General features: G+C 52.0%; 1 protein-coding gene across 1 annotated transcript in view; it reads right to left on the bottom strand.

Annotated features, from left to right (window-relative positions):
* The window catches only part of LOC141098915 (cysteine repeat modular protein 2-like), a 408915-nt gene that overhangs the window by 284521 nt on the left and 110167 nt on the right, over positions 1 to 14227 (bottom strand). Inside the window, exon 3 of the mRNA XM_073586906.1 lies at positions 3749 to 3817. Coding sequence (XP_073443007.1) covers positions 3749 to 3817 — 69 coding nt within the window. The remainder of the gene's footprint in view (positions 1 to 3748; positions 3818 to 14227) is intronic.

The raw sequence follows: 14227 nt of genomic DNA, 5'->3' as shown, positions 1-14227 counted from the left end.
GAAGTGCTCCAACTTGTAACTCCACCTCGACAGTGACCATGGGGATGGGTTCAGGTAGTGGTTTGCCATCCACAGAGGCAATTGTGCAAGGATTTTCTAGAGTGACCACCGGAATCCGGAACTGGTCCACCTCCTTGAGCCGGATGAAGTTACCAGCCGCACCCGAGTCCACATACACCTCCACAGATCTACGCTCCCGACTTGAAACAATTAGAGCCGAAATGGTAAGGGGCAGAGAGGAATCAGTATCACCTAGGGAGGCCTCTCTTACGTGGCCTGAGTGGAGACGTTTCCGGCCTCTCTGGGCAAGTGCGCACAAAATGATTGGCCCCGCTGCAGTAAAGGCATAGCCCGTGCGTCATTCTCTCCCTGCGTCGTTGCTCGGACAACTTTACTCGGCCCACCTGCATGGGCTCAGGAGCGGAATTACTAGGAGACGCCGGGGAGCGGGGAATGGGCACTTGATATAGCCTAAAGGGTCTCCTCTCCCTAACTGACTCTCGGGAGCGATCTTGAAACTGTAAATCTATACGGGTGGCTAGGGATATAAGATCCTCCAGGGTGGTAGGAGTGTCACGGCCGGCAAGCTCATCTTTAATTTTGCCCGAGAGTCCCCTCCAAAAGGCCCCAACCAAGGCCTCATTATTCCACTCTAGCTCAGAGGATAGTGTCCGGAAGCAGATGGCATACTGTCCTACGGTGGCAGATCCCTGACGGAGTTTGAAAAGAGCCTCAGTGGTAGAGGCCACGCTTCCAGGCTCATCAAATACCCTGCAGAAAGTATCCAGGACTTCTGAATGCTCGATACCACCTGGTCATCTCTCTCCCACAGGGGATTCACCCAAGCTAAGGCCTCCCCCTCAAGATGGGACACAAATGATCAGAGGGGTACTGCTGGGGCAGGAGTTCAAAGTGTAGACGGCACTGATTTAAAAACCCCCGACATAACTTGGGGTCGCCGCTATACTGGGGAGGCTTTCCTAGGCGTGGGGGCGGGTGAGATACGGGATCCCGAGGTAGGGCCGAAGCGGACTGAAGAGACAAAAGTCGGTCATCTACGGATGCCATGTAGCTCAAGATGTGGGACTGGGCGTCATGCTGCTGCGCGAGCTCCTGCTGGAGCCCAGCTAGCAACGGGGCGTTCCCTGGGTCAGCAGTTTGTAAGGCAGAAAGCCGGGTGTCCATGGATTTCATGAAGGACATTATTCTAGTCTGGTTCTCCCGCAAAAAGAGCAATTCTTTCTGCGTAGCCGCCGAGGCACTAGCGGGGTCCATGGCCTAATTATGCTGTGACGACCAGGAAAAGGCAACGTCCGAGAGTGGACCCTCTGGATCACGGAACTGGAGCTCCCGAGGGCGAGCGCGCCAGGTGGAGCCGACCCCTATACAGGGACCGTTAGGGGCAGACCCTCAGAAGACAGATACTGCGACAGCTAGAACCAAGAGGGGCGGCTCTGGGGACCAGAGAGCAACTGGCAGAACAGAAGCACGAGACAAAGTGGAGATACAGGACGGGTCAGGAACACAGGGCAGGGCACGGAGCGCAGGATGGAGTAAGGAACACAGGACTGAGAGGGAGGTACAGGACGGAGTACGAAGTGCAGGACTGAGTACGAAGTGCAGGACTGAGTACGAAGTGCAGGACTGAGTACGGAGTGCAGGACTGAGTACGGAGTGCAGGACTGAGTACGAAGTGCAGGACTGAGTATGGAGTACAGGACGGAGTACAGAGTACAGGACTGAGTACAGATTACAGGGCAGAGTACGGAGTACAGGACGGAGTACAAAGTAAGTTGTAGGGAAACCCCTTACAACTCGGCCAGAATACCGCTAGGTGAGGCACACGATAATCAGGCGTCTCCACCATCTTGGAGACGCCTGATATACCATACGCTGCCGGTTGATTGGCGGCCAGAGCCTCTGGGCGGGCGCTGCAGGGTTAAGAATCCTGCAGAGCGCGTGCCCGTGGCCTAAGGCGCCTGCGCGGGACAGCCACATGCCGGGAGGATGGGAGCAAGGAGGAGGCGGACACAGCGCGGCGAGGTGGGGGCTGGCGAGTAGAGGCGGCAGCGGACCCCGCCGCTGCTGGAACGGCGGCGGTCACTACCGCTGACGTGCCAGTATTGAAGAAATTTCAACAAATTACAAGCAATATTGATAGCTTTTCCTTTATTCTACAGACCAATTCATTCAAAAGCATCTCTTTTGGGTTTGGGTGAGGGAAATCAGTAAGCCAAGCTATCTGCCAAAGCTCTCCATTACTTATGGTTTTTTTTTATGAAATGACTTTGACTACCACACAGCCTGGATGTGCGTTGTGTCTCATTATAGTCTTGATAAATTAAATGGTGGTCTAACTAAGCACTAAAGAGTTGAATAGTTACCAAACACTGCAACAGCCATACCGGTAAAAAGACCTTTTAATTCTACCCTTACACTTTTACTTCTCCTCTCCAATGATTGACAGTATGGACTCCATATCCAGACATTAATCATTTAACTTCTCAGGAAATGTCAACACGAAACATTTTTTTTCTTCAAAGTTCAACAATTTTAAGTCACTAGAATAATAGTAAAATAAACATACACAAATTTGGTATTGTTGTAATCGTGCTGACCTAGAGAATTGCAATGCCTGTTCATTTTTTTTTATATATCTTTTTATTGAGTTTTAACCGCACAATGAATACCGCAAAAATAAAACACAGTAAACAATGGATGAACTATGTTTTTTTCCTCACCATTTCTTTTCATTTGGATTTTTTCCAGTACATTTTATGATAAAGTGAAGGATGTCATTTAAAACTAAGATTAGTTGAATAAAAAAATACGCCCTACTGTTAATGGTAAAATAAAGTTATGACTTTAGGAAGAAGGAGAGAAAAAATGAAATCGCAAAATAAGAAAATTGTCTGTATCCTTGAAGCTGTTGTCCACTACTTGGACAACCTTTTTTAAATACTATATTCCCAATATAAAATTAAAAAAAAATCATATACTCATCTCCTACACTGGTGACATTTCAAGCAGAGTCAACACAAGGTCTCCCAGGGCTCACATGACATTATGTCACATGAGCACTGCAGCCAACAAGTGGCATATAATAAGCATCTTACCTCTTATTTTACTTGGACATTTGAAGGAAATGTGAAAACTGAAACTCATTAGTAGCTGCTAATTGGCTGCTAGGATCATGAGGCATAAAAATCTCCTGAAAGACATTGCTGGAACGGAGCCGTTGTGGAAGATGAATATCTGTTATTTCTATTTTACATTTGGGAATATAGTATTTAAGAATGGGTTATTTTAGTGGACAACATCAATAAGTGGTTAAAGATTATTCATAGAATCGTAGAGTTGGAAGGGACCTCCTGGGCCATCTGGTCCAACCCCCTGCTCAAATTATTGTTGCATTTGGAATTAATTGGAATGCATTTTGGGGACTTATAGAGTATTACTGAAAATTTAAGTGAGATATCGCAAATAGCTGGGTAGAAAAAAAAGCTTCTGAGTATACCAGTTAATACTTGCCATTTCTGAGAAGAAAATAGATTTTTAAATAAAATGTTTTCTGAAGGAATGCATACTGTATATCGGAAGAGGAAGAAGAACCATCTCACTGTAATGTAGCCTGACACTTTAGATTGTAGTTTATGGTTTGCATATATTTTTTACACTAATTGATTAATTCTTAAGAGTCTCTATATTTGTTACTGAATTTATATTGACTTATTTTTTGTTGCCTTACCTACTTCACAAGTTTTACATCCAGTCTCGCAGTCAACACATTCTCCAGTGTCAGGGTCTTCCATCTGTCCTATATTGTGTGATAAAAACATGATATATCGGTAAGCCATTGGCAAAATACAACAATACCGGAAGAGGAAAATTATTATTAATATCAACCATATATTCTCTGACATTACCTAGAGAATACTGGAAACGGGACATTACAGTTTCTTTCCCATATGAAAACTTTCATCTATGCACAAATTTAGCTGAAAAATGTATAATCACTGTGGAACATGCACAAACAGTAAAACAGAGGTCTTTAGTAGAGATGAGTAGTGTTGAGCATTCCGATACCGCAAGTATCGGGTATCGGCCGATATTAGCGGTATCGGAATTCCGATACTGACTTCCGATACTTTTGTCATATCGGATACCGGAATCGGAATCGGAAGTTCCCATCATGCTATGAGCCTGCTTGCTTTGATTAAGCCAATGGGAATCCTCCGAAGTGTGGGCACATCCTGTTAGGCATGTAGGCATGTTAACTATTGGCATGGCTGTGATTGACTGCCGAAATGATGTCATGATGCACTATAAAAGCCACCGCAGCCGCCATTTCTGGTTCACTCTGCTGTGAATTCAGTTAGGGACAGGCTGCTGTAGAAGACTGTGAGGGACAGTTAGAAATAGCGATTCCACCAAACATCTAGTGCTTTACCCAGGCTACATAAACCACCACTGTAGCCTTCTTTGCCCTAGCAGCAGTGTTCACAGCTGTCTGCAAGGGCTGTGTGAGTGCAGCTCACGCTGTGGAGTGGGTCCTGCAGCCACGTCAGGTTGTAGGCTGCCCAGCGTGCCTAACTGCTGCCTCATACATCTTTTAATTTTTGAGCTGCATTTTTTACATAATTTCAATCTAGTGTGCTTCCATCCGTATCCATATACGTTGGTTGCAAACACTAGTAGTAGACAGCGGAGCCTTTCTGCAGCCTTTCAGTGCTAGTGTCCACTTTGCTGCACTGTTCACGGCTGTCTGAGAGGTCTCTGACTGTGTGTGAGTGCAGCTCACGCTGAGTAGTGTGTCCTGCAGCTACGTCTGGTTGTAGGACGCTCAGCGTGTCACTGCCTCACACATTTTTCTTTTATTGCAGCTCATTTTTTCTTCTATTAGTGTGCATCCATCCGTCTCCATCTACGATGGTTGCAAACACTATATAGGAGTACACAGCGGAGCCTTTCTGCAGCCTGTCAGTGCCAGTGCCCACTTAGCTGCACTGTTCACGGCTGTCTGAGAGGTCTCTGACTGTGTGTGAGTGCAGCTCACGCAGAGTAGAGTGTCCTGCAGCTACGTCTGGTTGTAGGACGCTCAACGTGCGTCACTGCCTCACACATATTTGTCTTTGAGTGCAGCTCATTTTTTCTTCTCCTATTAGTGTGCATCCATCCGTATCCATCAACATTGGTTGGTTGCAAACACTATATAGGAGTAGATAGAGGAGCCTTTTTTTCTGGCTTGTGCCCTGCCGGCGCAGCCAGATTAGTATTACCCAATTTTTTTGGAGCCTCATCTTTTGCATTGTAGGTTACCTGCCTCCATTGTAATAGCTCCAAAAATGTTACACTTCGGGTGCCGGAAGCGAGAGTGGACCCACTGGGCCGTGACGCCGAACCCTCCCCGAGTGAGCGCACCAAGTGGACCGACCCCTATACAGGGATCGTTAGGGAACAGACTCGGGGAGTTCAAGCGCCACGGCAGCCAGGACCAGGGGTCGGCTCAAGAGGGCGAGCGATGAAGAGGAGTAGTGGAAGATCCAAGGAGGAGACGGGTACACCGGGATCCGTAGGCGGAAGGAGTGGAAGGTGGGACGGCGGGACCAGCAGGAGGCAGGAAAGGGAGCAACACTAAAAGGAGAGAGGACACAGAGGGTTAAACAGCGGGCAGGAGCAGGAGACACAGCGATAACACGATGGCACAGCAGGAAGCACAGAGACAGGGAGCACAGGGACAGGGAGCACAAAGGCAGGCAGCACAGAGGGTAAACAGGATAGCAGCTGCTACAGCAGCGAGCACGGCCTAGACACAAGAGACAATAACTCAATAGTCAGGCGCCTCCCCTAGGGGAGGGCGGCCTGAAATACCTAGTGGAGGGCGCTGATAGGTCGGGCGGGATCCGAGCAGGTCACGCCGACAGACTGCCATAGGCGCACGATCTAACCCTCCGGCGCGTGCGCAGGGGTACCATGCGCGCGGCCGAGGGAAGTGGAGGAGGACGTCGGGAGACCAGCTGCCAGAAAGCGCGCAGAGCGGGGGCGCGCGTCAAGGCAGAGACTGAGGAGGAAGCCGGACCAGGAGCGGGAGCGGTGAGTACAGCCGGGGAGTGAGGAGCTGTGGGAGAGGTGCTAACAGTACCCCCTCTCTTACCCTCCCCTCCACTGCGTCTGGCTAAAAACCTCTTAAGAATGCGTGGAGCATTGATGTTTTCCCGTGGCTCCCAAGATCTCTCCTCGGGACCGAAACCCTTCCAATCAATTAGGAAAAAAGTTTTACCCCTGACTTTTTTCGAGGCCAAAATGTCTCTTACCTCAAAGATATCATCAGAACAGACAGGTAGAGGAGAAGGGTTGGGAGCCGGGTGGAACCGATTCAAGACAACTGGCTTAAGGAGAGAGACGTGGAAGGAGTTGGGGATCCGAAGCGAGACGGGTAACTCCAGTTTGTAAGATACGTTGTTTATGCATTTGAGAATCTTGAAAGGTCCAATGTAGCGAGGTCCCAGTTTGTAAGAAGGGAGCTTAAGCCTAATGTACTTGGCCAAAAGCCAAACTTGTTGACCCGGGAGGTAGATCGGAGAGTCCAAGCGTCTTTTGTCAGCGTGTCTTTTCATGCGCTCCCCAGACTTCTTGAGAGCCTCCTTGGTCTCAGACCAGATTTTAGAGAACTCCAGGGTCAGAGAATCTGCTGAAGGCACACCAGAGGTAGTGGAAATAGGTAGCGGGATACCAGGATGCATCCCAAACACTACGAAGAATGGAGACTTGGCTGAAGACTCGCTGGGGTGATTATTGTAGGAGAACTCTGCCCAGGGGAGGAGATGGACCCAGTCATCCTGATGAGCGTTGGTGAACTGCCGTAAATATGTCGCTAGTACCTGATTAATGCGTTCCACTTGGCCATTGGACTGAGGATGGTACGCGGAGGAAAAGTCCAACCTTACCTCCAGAAGCTTACATAAGGCTCTCCAGAATCGCGAGGTGAATTGTACGCCTCGATCAGACACAATATGCTTCGGAAAGCCGTGGAGGCGAAAGATGTGCTGGATAAAAATCTTCGCCAACTCTGGGGCGGAGGGCAAGGCTGGAAGAGGCGTGAAATGGGCCATCTTGGAGAAGCGGTCGACAGTTACCAGGATAGTTGTATATCCGGAAGAGTCAGGTAGATCCGTAATGAAATCCAAAGCGATATGTTGCCAAGGGACTGAGGGAATCGGCAGGGGAAGCAGAAGGCCGGAGGGTGATCGCCTAGGAACCTTGACCTTGGCACAGGAGGAACAGGATGCCGTGAAGTCAGACACATCCTGGTGGAGAGAGGGCCACCAGTAAAAACCAGCAATGAGCTCCATCGTCTTTTTGACTCTGACATGTCCAGAAACTTTAGAGGAATGTCCCCAATGCAGTACCTTTTTCCTGTCTGCCTCGGGCACGTAGGTCTTGCCTGGAGGAGGAGTAATCAGTCTCACCGGAGCCACCGTGATGATCTTGGCAGGATCAATGATGTGAGTCGGTTCCTCCACCAAATCAGGAGACTGCAGAGACCGGGACAAGGCATCCGCCTTGAAGTTCTTTGGCCCGGGGCGGAAATGCAGCATGAAATCGAACCGAGCGAAGAATAGAGACCATCTGGCTTGTCGAGGATTAAGTCTCTGGGCCGACTGGAGATATGCCAGGTTCTTGTGATCGGTAAAGATGGTAAACGGGTGGACCGACCCCTCAAGGAGGTAGCGCCACTCCTCCAACGCCAATTTTATGGCCAGCAGTTCACGATCCCCAATGGAGTAGTTACACTCTGCTGGAGAGAAGGCTTTCGAAAAGAACCCGCAGGTAACCAGTCGGCCGGACGGGGATCTCTGAGAAAGCACTGCACCTGCTCCGATGGAAGAGGCATCCACCTCCAGAATGAATGGCTTGGTAGCCTCGGGTCGGTGTAAAACAGGTGCCGTTGCAAAGGCTTGTTTCAGACAGGAGAAGGCCTCTTCAGCCTCCGGAGACCAGGACGAGGGGCTGACGTCTTTGCGAGTGAGACTGGAGATAGGTCTGATGACGGATGAAAAATGTGGCACAAATTGGCGATAATAATTGGCGAAGCCGAGGAACCTTTGAATCGCCTTGACTCCCACCGGCCGGGGCCACTGAAGAATTGCCGACAGCTTTCCGGGATCCATCTCCAGACCAGAATCAGAAACAATGTACCCCAAAAAGGGTAAGGAAGACTGCTCAAAGAGACACTTCTCCAGCTTCGCGTAGAGGTGATTCTCCCGTAGACGTTGTAGAACCAGTCGGACACTCCTCCTGTGAGAGGCCAGATCCGAGGAAAAAATAAGGATGTCGTCCAGATACACCACCACGCAGGAGTATAGTAGATCTCGGAAGATATCGCTGACGAATTCCTGGAACACCACGGGAGCGTTGCAGAGACCGAAGGGCATGACCAGATATTCGTAATGCCCGTCCCGGGTGTTGAAGGCGGTCTTCCACTCGTCACCCGGACGGATGCGGACGAGGTTGTAGGCCCCGCGTAAATCCAACTTCGAGAAGATGCGGGCCCCACGCAGCCGATCAAAGAGTTCTGGGATGAGAGGCAAGGGATACTTGTTTTTTACAGTAATGTCGTTCAAACCCCGGAAATCGATGCAAGGACGGAGAGAACCGTCTTTCCTCTTCACAAAGAAAAACCCGGCTCCGGCAGGCGAAGAAGACTTCCGTATGAATCCTCTGGCTAAATTCTCACGAATGTACTCAGACATGGCCGCAGTCTCAGCTGGGGACAAGGGATAAATTCGCCCACGGGGCGGAATGGTCCCGGGTCGTAGCTCGATAGGGCAATCATACGGGCGATGCGGAGGAAGGATCTCCGCCTCCTTCTTATCAAACACGTCTGAGAACGACCAGTATGCGGCTGGTAAGCCCCCAGGACCCGAGGAGACTGGAGGAGAACTGACTGGATGCACAGACCTCAGGCATCTCTCCTGGCAGGGATGTCCCCAGCGGAGGACCTCCCCGGAACGCCAATTCAGGACGGGTTCGTGTGTTCGAAGCCAGGGTAGGCCAAGTAGCAAGGCATGGCCTAAGTCGGGAAGAACGTAGAATGCGATCCGCTCCCGGTGCAAGGCCCCGATTTGCAGACACACCTCCACCGTAACCAGGGACACGGACTCCTGTAGGGGTCTTCCATCTACGGAGGCGATAACACGTGGAGTTTTCAGGGTAATAACGGGAATCCGGTACTTCCTCACCTCCTTCAATCTCATGAAGTTCCCCGCCGCGCCCGAGTCCACATAGGCCACCTCCGAGCCACGTCTCTGACCAAAAACCAGCTGAACCGAAAGGGTAAGGGGATGAGAGGAGTGAGATACACCTAGGTCGGCCTCTCTTACCTGCCCTAGGTGGAGGAGTTTCCCGGCCTCTCAGGACAAGAACGTAGGAAGTGGGATGCGCTGCCACAATACAGGCATAAACCCTCCATCAGTCTCTCCTTACGGCGCTGTTCAGCCAACTTGACTCGATCCACCTGCATCGGCTCCGGTGCCAGAGTGGAGGACGGACCAGGAGGACGAGTACTGAACTGCCTGTGAAAAGAAGCAGATGGTCTGAGCGGATGCCTCTCTCTCGCAGCCTCTCTAGCGCATTCCTGGAACCGGAGGTCAATTCGTGTGGCCAGAGAAATAAGATCCTCCAGGGTGGTCGGGGTATCACGCCCTGCCAGTTCGTCTTTGATTTTGCCGGAGAGACCACGCCAGAAGGCCCCGACCAAAGCCTCGTTATTCCACCCCAACTCAGAGGCCAAGGTACGGAACCGGATGGCATATTGTCCGACCGTAAGGGTACCCTGAGTGAGGCAGAAAAGGGACTCCGTGGCGGAAGCTACCCGACCGGGCTCATCAAAGACTCTACGGAAAGTGTCCATAAAGTTCTGGACACTAGAGACTACGGGGTTGTCCCGCTCCCACAGAGGATCACCCAGGAGAGGGCCTCTCCCTCCAAATGGGACACAATAAAGGCCACCTTGGCCCGATCAGTGGGATACTGTTGGGGCAATAGTTCGAAATGCAACCTGCACTGATTTAGGAAGCCCCTGCACAACTTTGGGTCGCCGCCATACCGAGGCGGTTTACCCAGCCTGGGTGACGGGGCAGGTACGGAATCGGAACCGTGGGATGGATCGGGCGCGGCAGCCGACTGCAGGGACAGCAACCGATCGTCGACCGAGGCCATGTAAGAGAGGATGTGGGATTGGGTGTCTTGTTGCTGAACCAGCTCCTGCTGGAGGCTGGCCAGTTGGGAGGCGTTGCCAGGGTCAGCGGCCTGTAAGGCCGACAGGCGGGAATCCATGGTCTTCATAAAAGACATAATTCGAGTCTGGTTCTCCCTCAGGAATACCAACTCCTTTTGGGCGGCGACCCCGGCGGGGTCCATGGCCTGACTATTCTGTTACACTTCGGGTGCCGGAAGCGAGAGTGGACCCACTGGGCCGTGACGCCGAACCCTCCCCGAGTGAGCGCACCAAGTGGACCGACCCCTATACAGGGATCGTTAGGGAACAGACTCGGGGAGTTCAAGCGCCACGGCAGCCAGGACCAGGGGTCGGCTCAAGAGGGTGAGCGATGAAGAGGAGTAGTGGAAGATCCGAGGAGGAGACGGGTACACCGGGATCCGTAGGCGGAAGGAGTGGAAGGTGGGACGGCGGGACCAGCAGGAGGCAGGAAAGGGAGCAACACTAAAAGGAGAGAGGACACAGAGGGTTAAACAGCGGGCAGGAGCAGGAGACACAGCGATAACACGATGGCACAGCAGGAAGCACAGAGACAGGGAGCACAGGGACAGGGAGCACAAAGGCAGGCAGCACAGAGGGTAAACAGGATAGCAGCTGCTACAGCAGCGAGCACGGCCTAGACACAAGAGACAATAACTCAATAGTCAGGCGCCTCCCCTAGGGGAGGGCGGCCTGAAATACCTAGTGGAGGGCGCTGATAGGTCGGGCGGGATCCGAGCAGGTCACGCCGACAGACTGCCATAGGCGCACGATCTAACCCTCCGGCGCGTGCGCAGGGGTACCATGCGCGCGGCCGAGGGAAGTGGAGGAGGACGTCGGGAGACCAGCTGCCGGAAAGCGCGCAGAGCGGCGGGCGCGCATCAAGGCAGAGACTGAGGAGGAAGCCGGACCAGGAGCGGGAGCGGTGAGTACAGCCGGGGAGCGAGGAGCTGTGGGAGCGGTGCTAACAAAAAAGTTGGTGATACTATCAGTTTCAATTCTTTGTTCACATACTTTGAGTTTGTTTCCAACAAAGAAACCACAAAAAAAGTTCACCAAACACTACATTTGGAACTTGTGTAGGCCACATCAGCTCCTATTAAAGTGTAGTCCACACACACACACTTCATAAAATTAGTGTTTCTTGTACCTGTAACCAGCTGTTCAGGAATAAGCACACTAAGGCCCCCCTTTGTACTTTTCTGCCTATCTTAAGCAGTCTGGCAAGATGAAGAAGGCAGGGAGTAAGGCGCGTGGGCGTGGGCGTGGAGTTTCAGCAGGGAGAGGACGTGGGGATTCTGCAGGGAGAGGACGTGGGGATTCTGCAGGTAGAGGATGTGGGGATTCTGGGCCTGCTGCGGGCACCAGTGGATCAGCATCCCCCAGTTTTAGCAGGCAACAGTCCTTTATGCGCAGCTTTGTAGGACCTCAACGTACCCCACGGCTGCGGGAGGAACAAATTGAAGCCGTTGTTGGATAGATGGTAGCTAACGCATCGACTTCAATTACTTCCACAGCCTCTCAGGACCAGATCACCGAAGAGCAACCATCTGTCTCTTCACCACCTGCCAAAGTGCCCAGGCAGTCAGAGACATGGACAGGAGCCATCACAGTCTCTACTTCTGTTCTCGGAATCTGTTGGCTTGGAAAGAGGGGGCCAGCCAAGCAGCATTCCTGAATGTGAAGAAGAGGGAGTATGCAGTGATGCGCAACTTCTTTGTCCCTCTGAATCTGAAGAGGCGAGTGGGCCAGTGCCTATGGTCAGCACACCTCAGTATGCATCAGATGATGACGAGACTCAGTTGCCACTTTCTGGTGCGTACGGTGCTGGCGAGACAACCCCGGAGAAGCAACTGTTTGAAGAGGGGAGGGAAGATGATGAGGTCCTTGACCCATCATGGCGTGAGGAACAGGAAGGTGGTGGGAGCAGCTCGGAGGAAGAGATTCCCCTACCGGCCAAAACAGGAGGCAGAGGGAGGGGGAAGACTTGGTTGCCTGTACCCTCCACTTCGGCACCCGTTAGGAGCATTCCTCATTCCAAAGGCAAAACGGGCGCTCCCAAGACTTGCAGTGCGTGGTCCTTTTTTGACACAGTTGCAGATGACATTTGCTTTGTCAAATGCAAGCTGTGTCATCAGATAGACAAAAGAGGGAGAAATGTCAGCAACCTCAATACCACAAATATGTGGAAACATGTGCGCACCAAGCACGAGTTGGAGTTGCAGAGACACCCTGAAGACGTAGGCCAACGTACAGCACCACCTACCACCTCTTCAGTTCGTGTTGGGGCCTCTTCCTCCAGCTCACACACTGCTGGTTCGGCTTCCTCACAGGATCGCCAAGGAAGAACCTCTGCCACTGTTGTCCGGAGACCCTGTCAGATTCCACCCATAGCAGCACGTTCCCATCCATCACAGCCATCGGTAGCACAGGCATGGGATAAAAGGCGCCCTTACTCGGCAAACCATCCCCGAGCACAGTCTCTGAATGCTGGCATTGCCAAACTTCTGGCAGTTGAAATGCTGTCATTCAGGCTGGTGGACACTGACACCTTCCGGGACTTAATGTCATTGGCAGTCCCCCAATACAACGTGCCCAGCCGCTTCTTTTTCAGCAGGCGAGCCGTCCCTGCCCTGCAGAAATATGTTGAGGGCAAAATAAAACATGCGCTACTAAACGCCGTTAGTAGCAAGGTCCACCTGACCACCGATGCGTGGACCAGTAACCATGGACAGGGACGATACCTTTCCCTCTCTGCCCACTGGGTCAATGTTGTGGAGCCGGGTACAGATCTGGAGAGTGGCGCTGTACGTGTTCTTCCAACGCCACGGATTGCAGGACTCCATTCTGTACACATAGACTCCTCCTCCTACTCAAGTTCCTCAGAAACAGCAGAGCAGGAGCCTGTTACGACCGATATGAGCACAGCCGTGGCCAAACATCAACAGGCTGTACTCAAATTAATTTCTTTGGGGAATCGAAGCCACACAGCGCAGGAGCTCTGGAATGCTATCAAGCAGGAGAGCGATGTGTGGTTTGGGCCAGCGAATCTCCAGCCGGGCTTGGTAGTGTGTGACAATGGCCGAAATCTGGTGGCAGCTCTTGGCCTAGGCAACCTCACACACATCCCATGTCTGGCACATGTGCTTAACTTGGTCGTGCAGAGCTTTCTGAGGGACTATCCGGATCTTGATGCACTGTTGCACAAGGTCCGCATAGAGTGCGCTCACTTGCGGCGTTCCAGCACGGCAAGATCGCGCCTCGCTGCTCTGCAGCGACGATTTGGCCTTCCGGAACATCGCATCATATGTGACCTACCCACCCGGTTGAATTCAACGTTACATATGTTGGAGCGGTTGTGTGAGCAGCAGGCAGCAGTCATGGAGTACCAGCTGCATCAGGCGCAAACAAGTCGCACTGTGCGCCGTTCACACTTCAGCACCATTGAGTGGGCCTCTATGAAGGACATCTGCCTCGTTTTGCGTGCCTTTGATGAATCCACGCGGATGGCGAGTGCAGATGATGCACTAGTCAGCATGACTGTCCCCCTTATCTGCCTGCTTCAACAAACACTGCAAGCACTAAGGGATGAGGTTTCGGAAGAGGTGGAGGATGAGGAGTCCCAAATGCCATCTGCTTCTGGACAGTCTGCGCTACGTGTTTCCTCACAAAGGCCTAGGCAGGGGACACTTTGTGAGGAGGATGAGGAGGAGTCAATGGAGGAGGAAGACATCTCTCCAGAGGAGGGAGGTACACAAACCTCTACTCAGTATGCACAGCGAGGGTGGGGTGATGCAGAGCAGGCCGAGGTCACGCCTCAAACAGGGGACAGCGGTTCTTTGGCAGTTGGGAGTCTGCAGCACATGGTTGATTTCATGCTGCAGTGCCTGAGAAACGACCGCCGCATCGCCCACATTCTCGTCTCGGCTGATTATTGGGTGTACACCCTCCTAGATCCTCGCTACCGGG

This window comes from Dendrobates tinctorius, unplaced genomic scaffold (assembly GCF_039654945.1).
Source record: "Dendrobates tinctorius isolate UK_male_01 unplaced genomic scaffold, ASM3965494v1 ptg000097l, whole genome shotgun sequence".
Classification (NCBI taxonomy): domain Eukaryota; kingdom Metazoa; phylum Chordata; class Amphibia; order Anura; family Dendrobatidae; genus Dendrobates; species Dendrobates tinctorius.
This window is presented reverse-complemented; position numbering and strand designations above follow the sequence as displayed.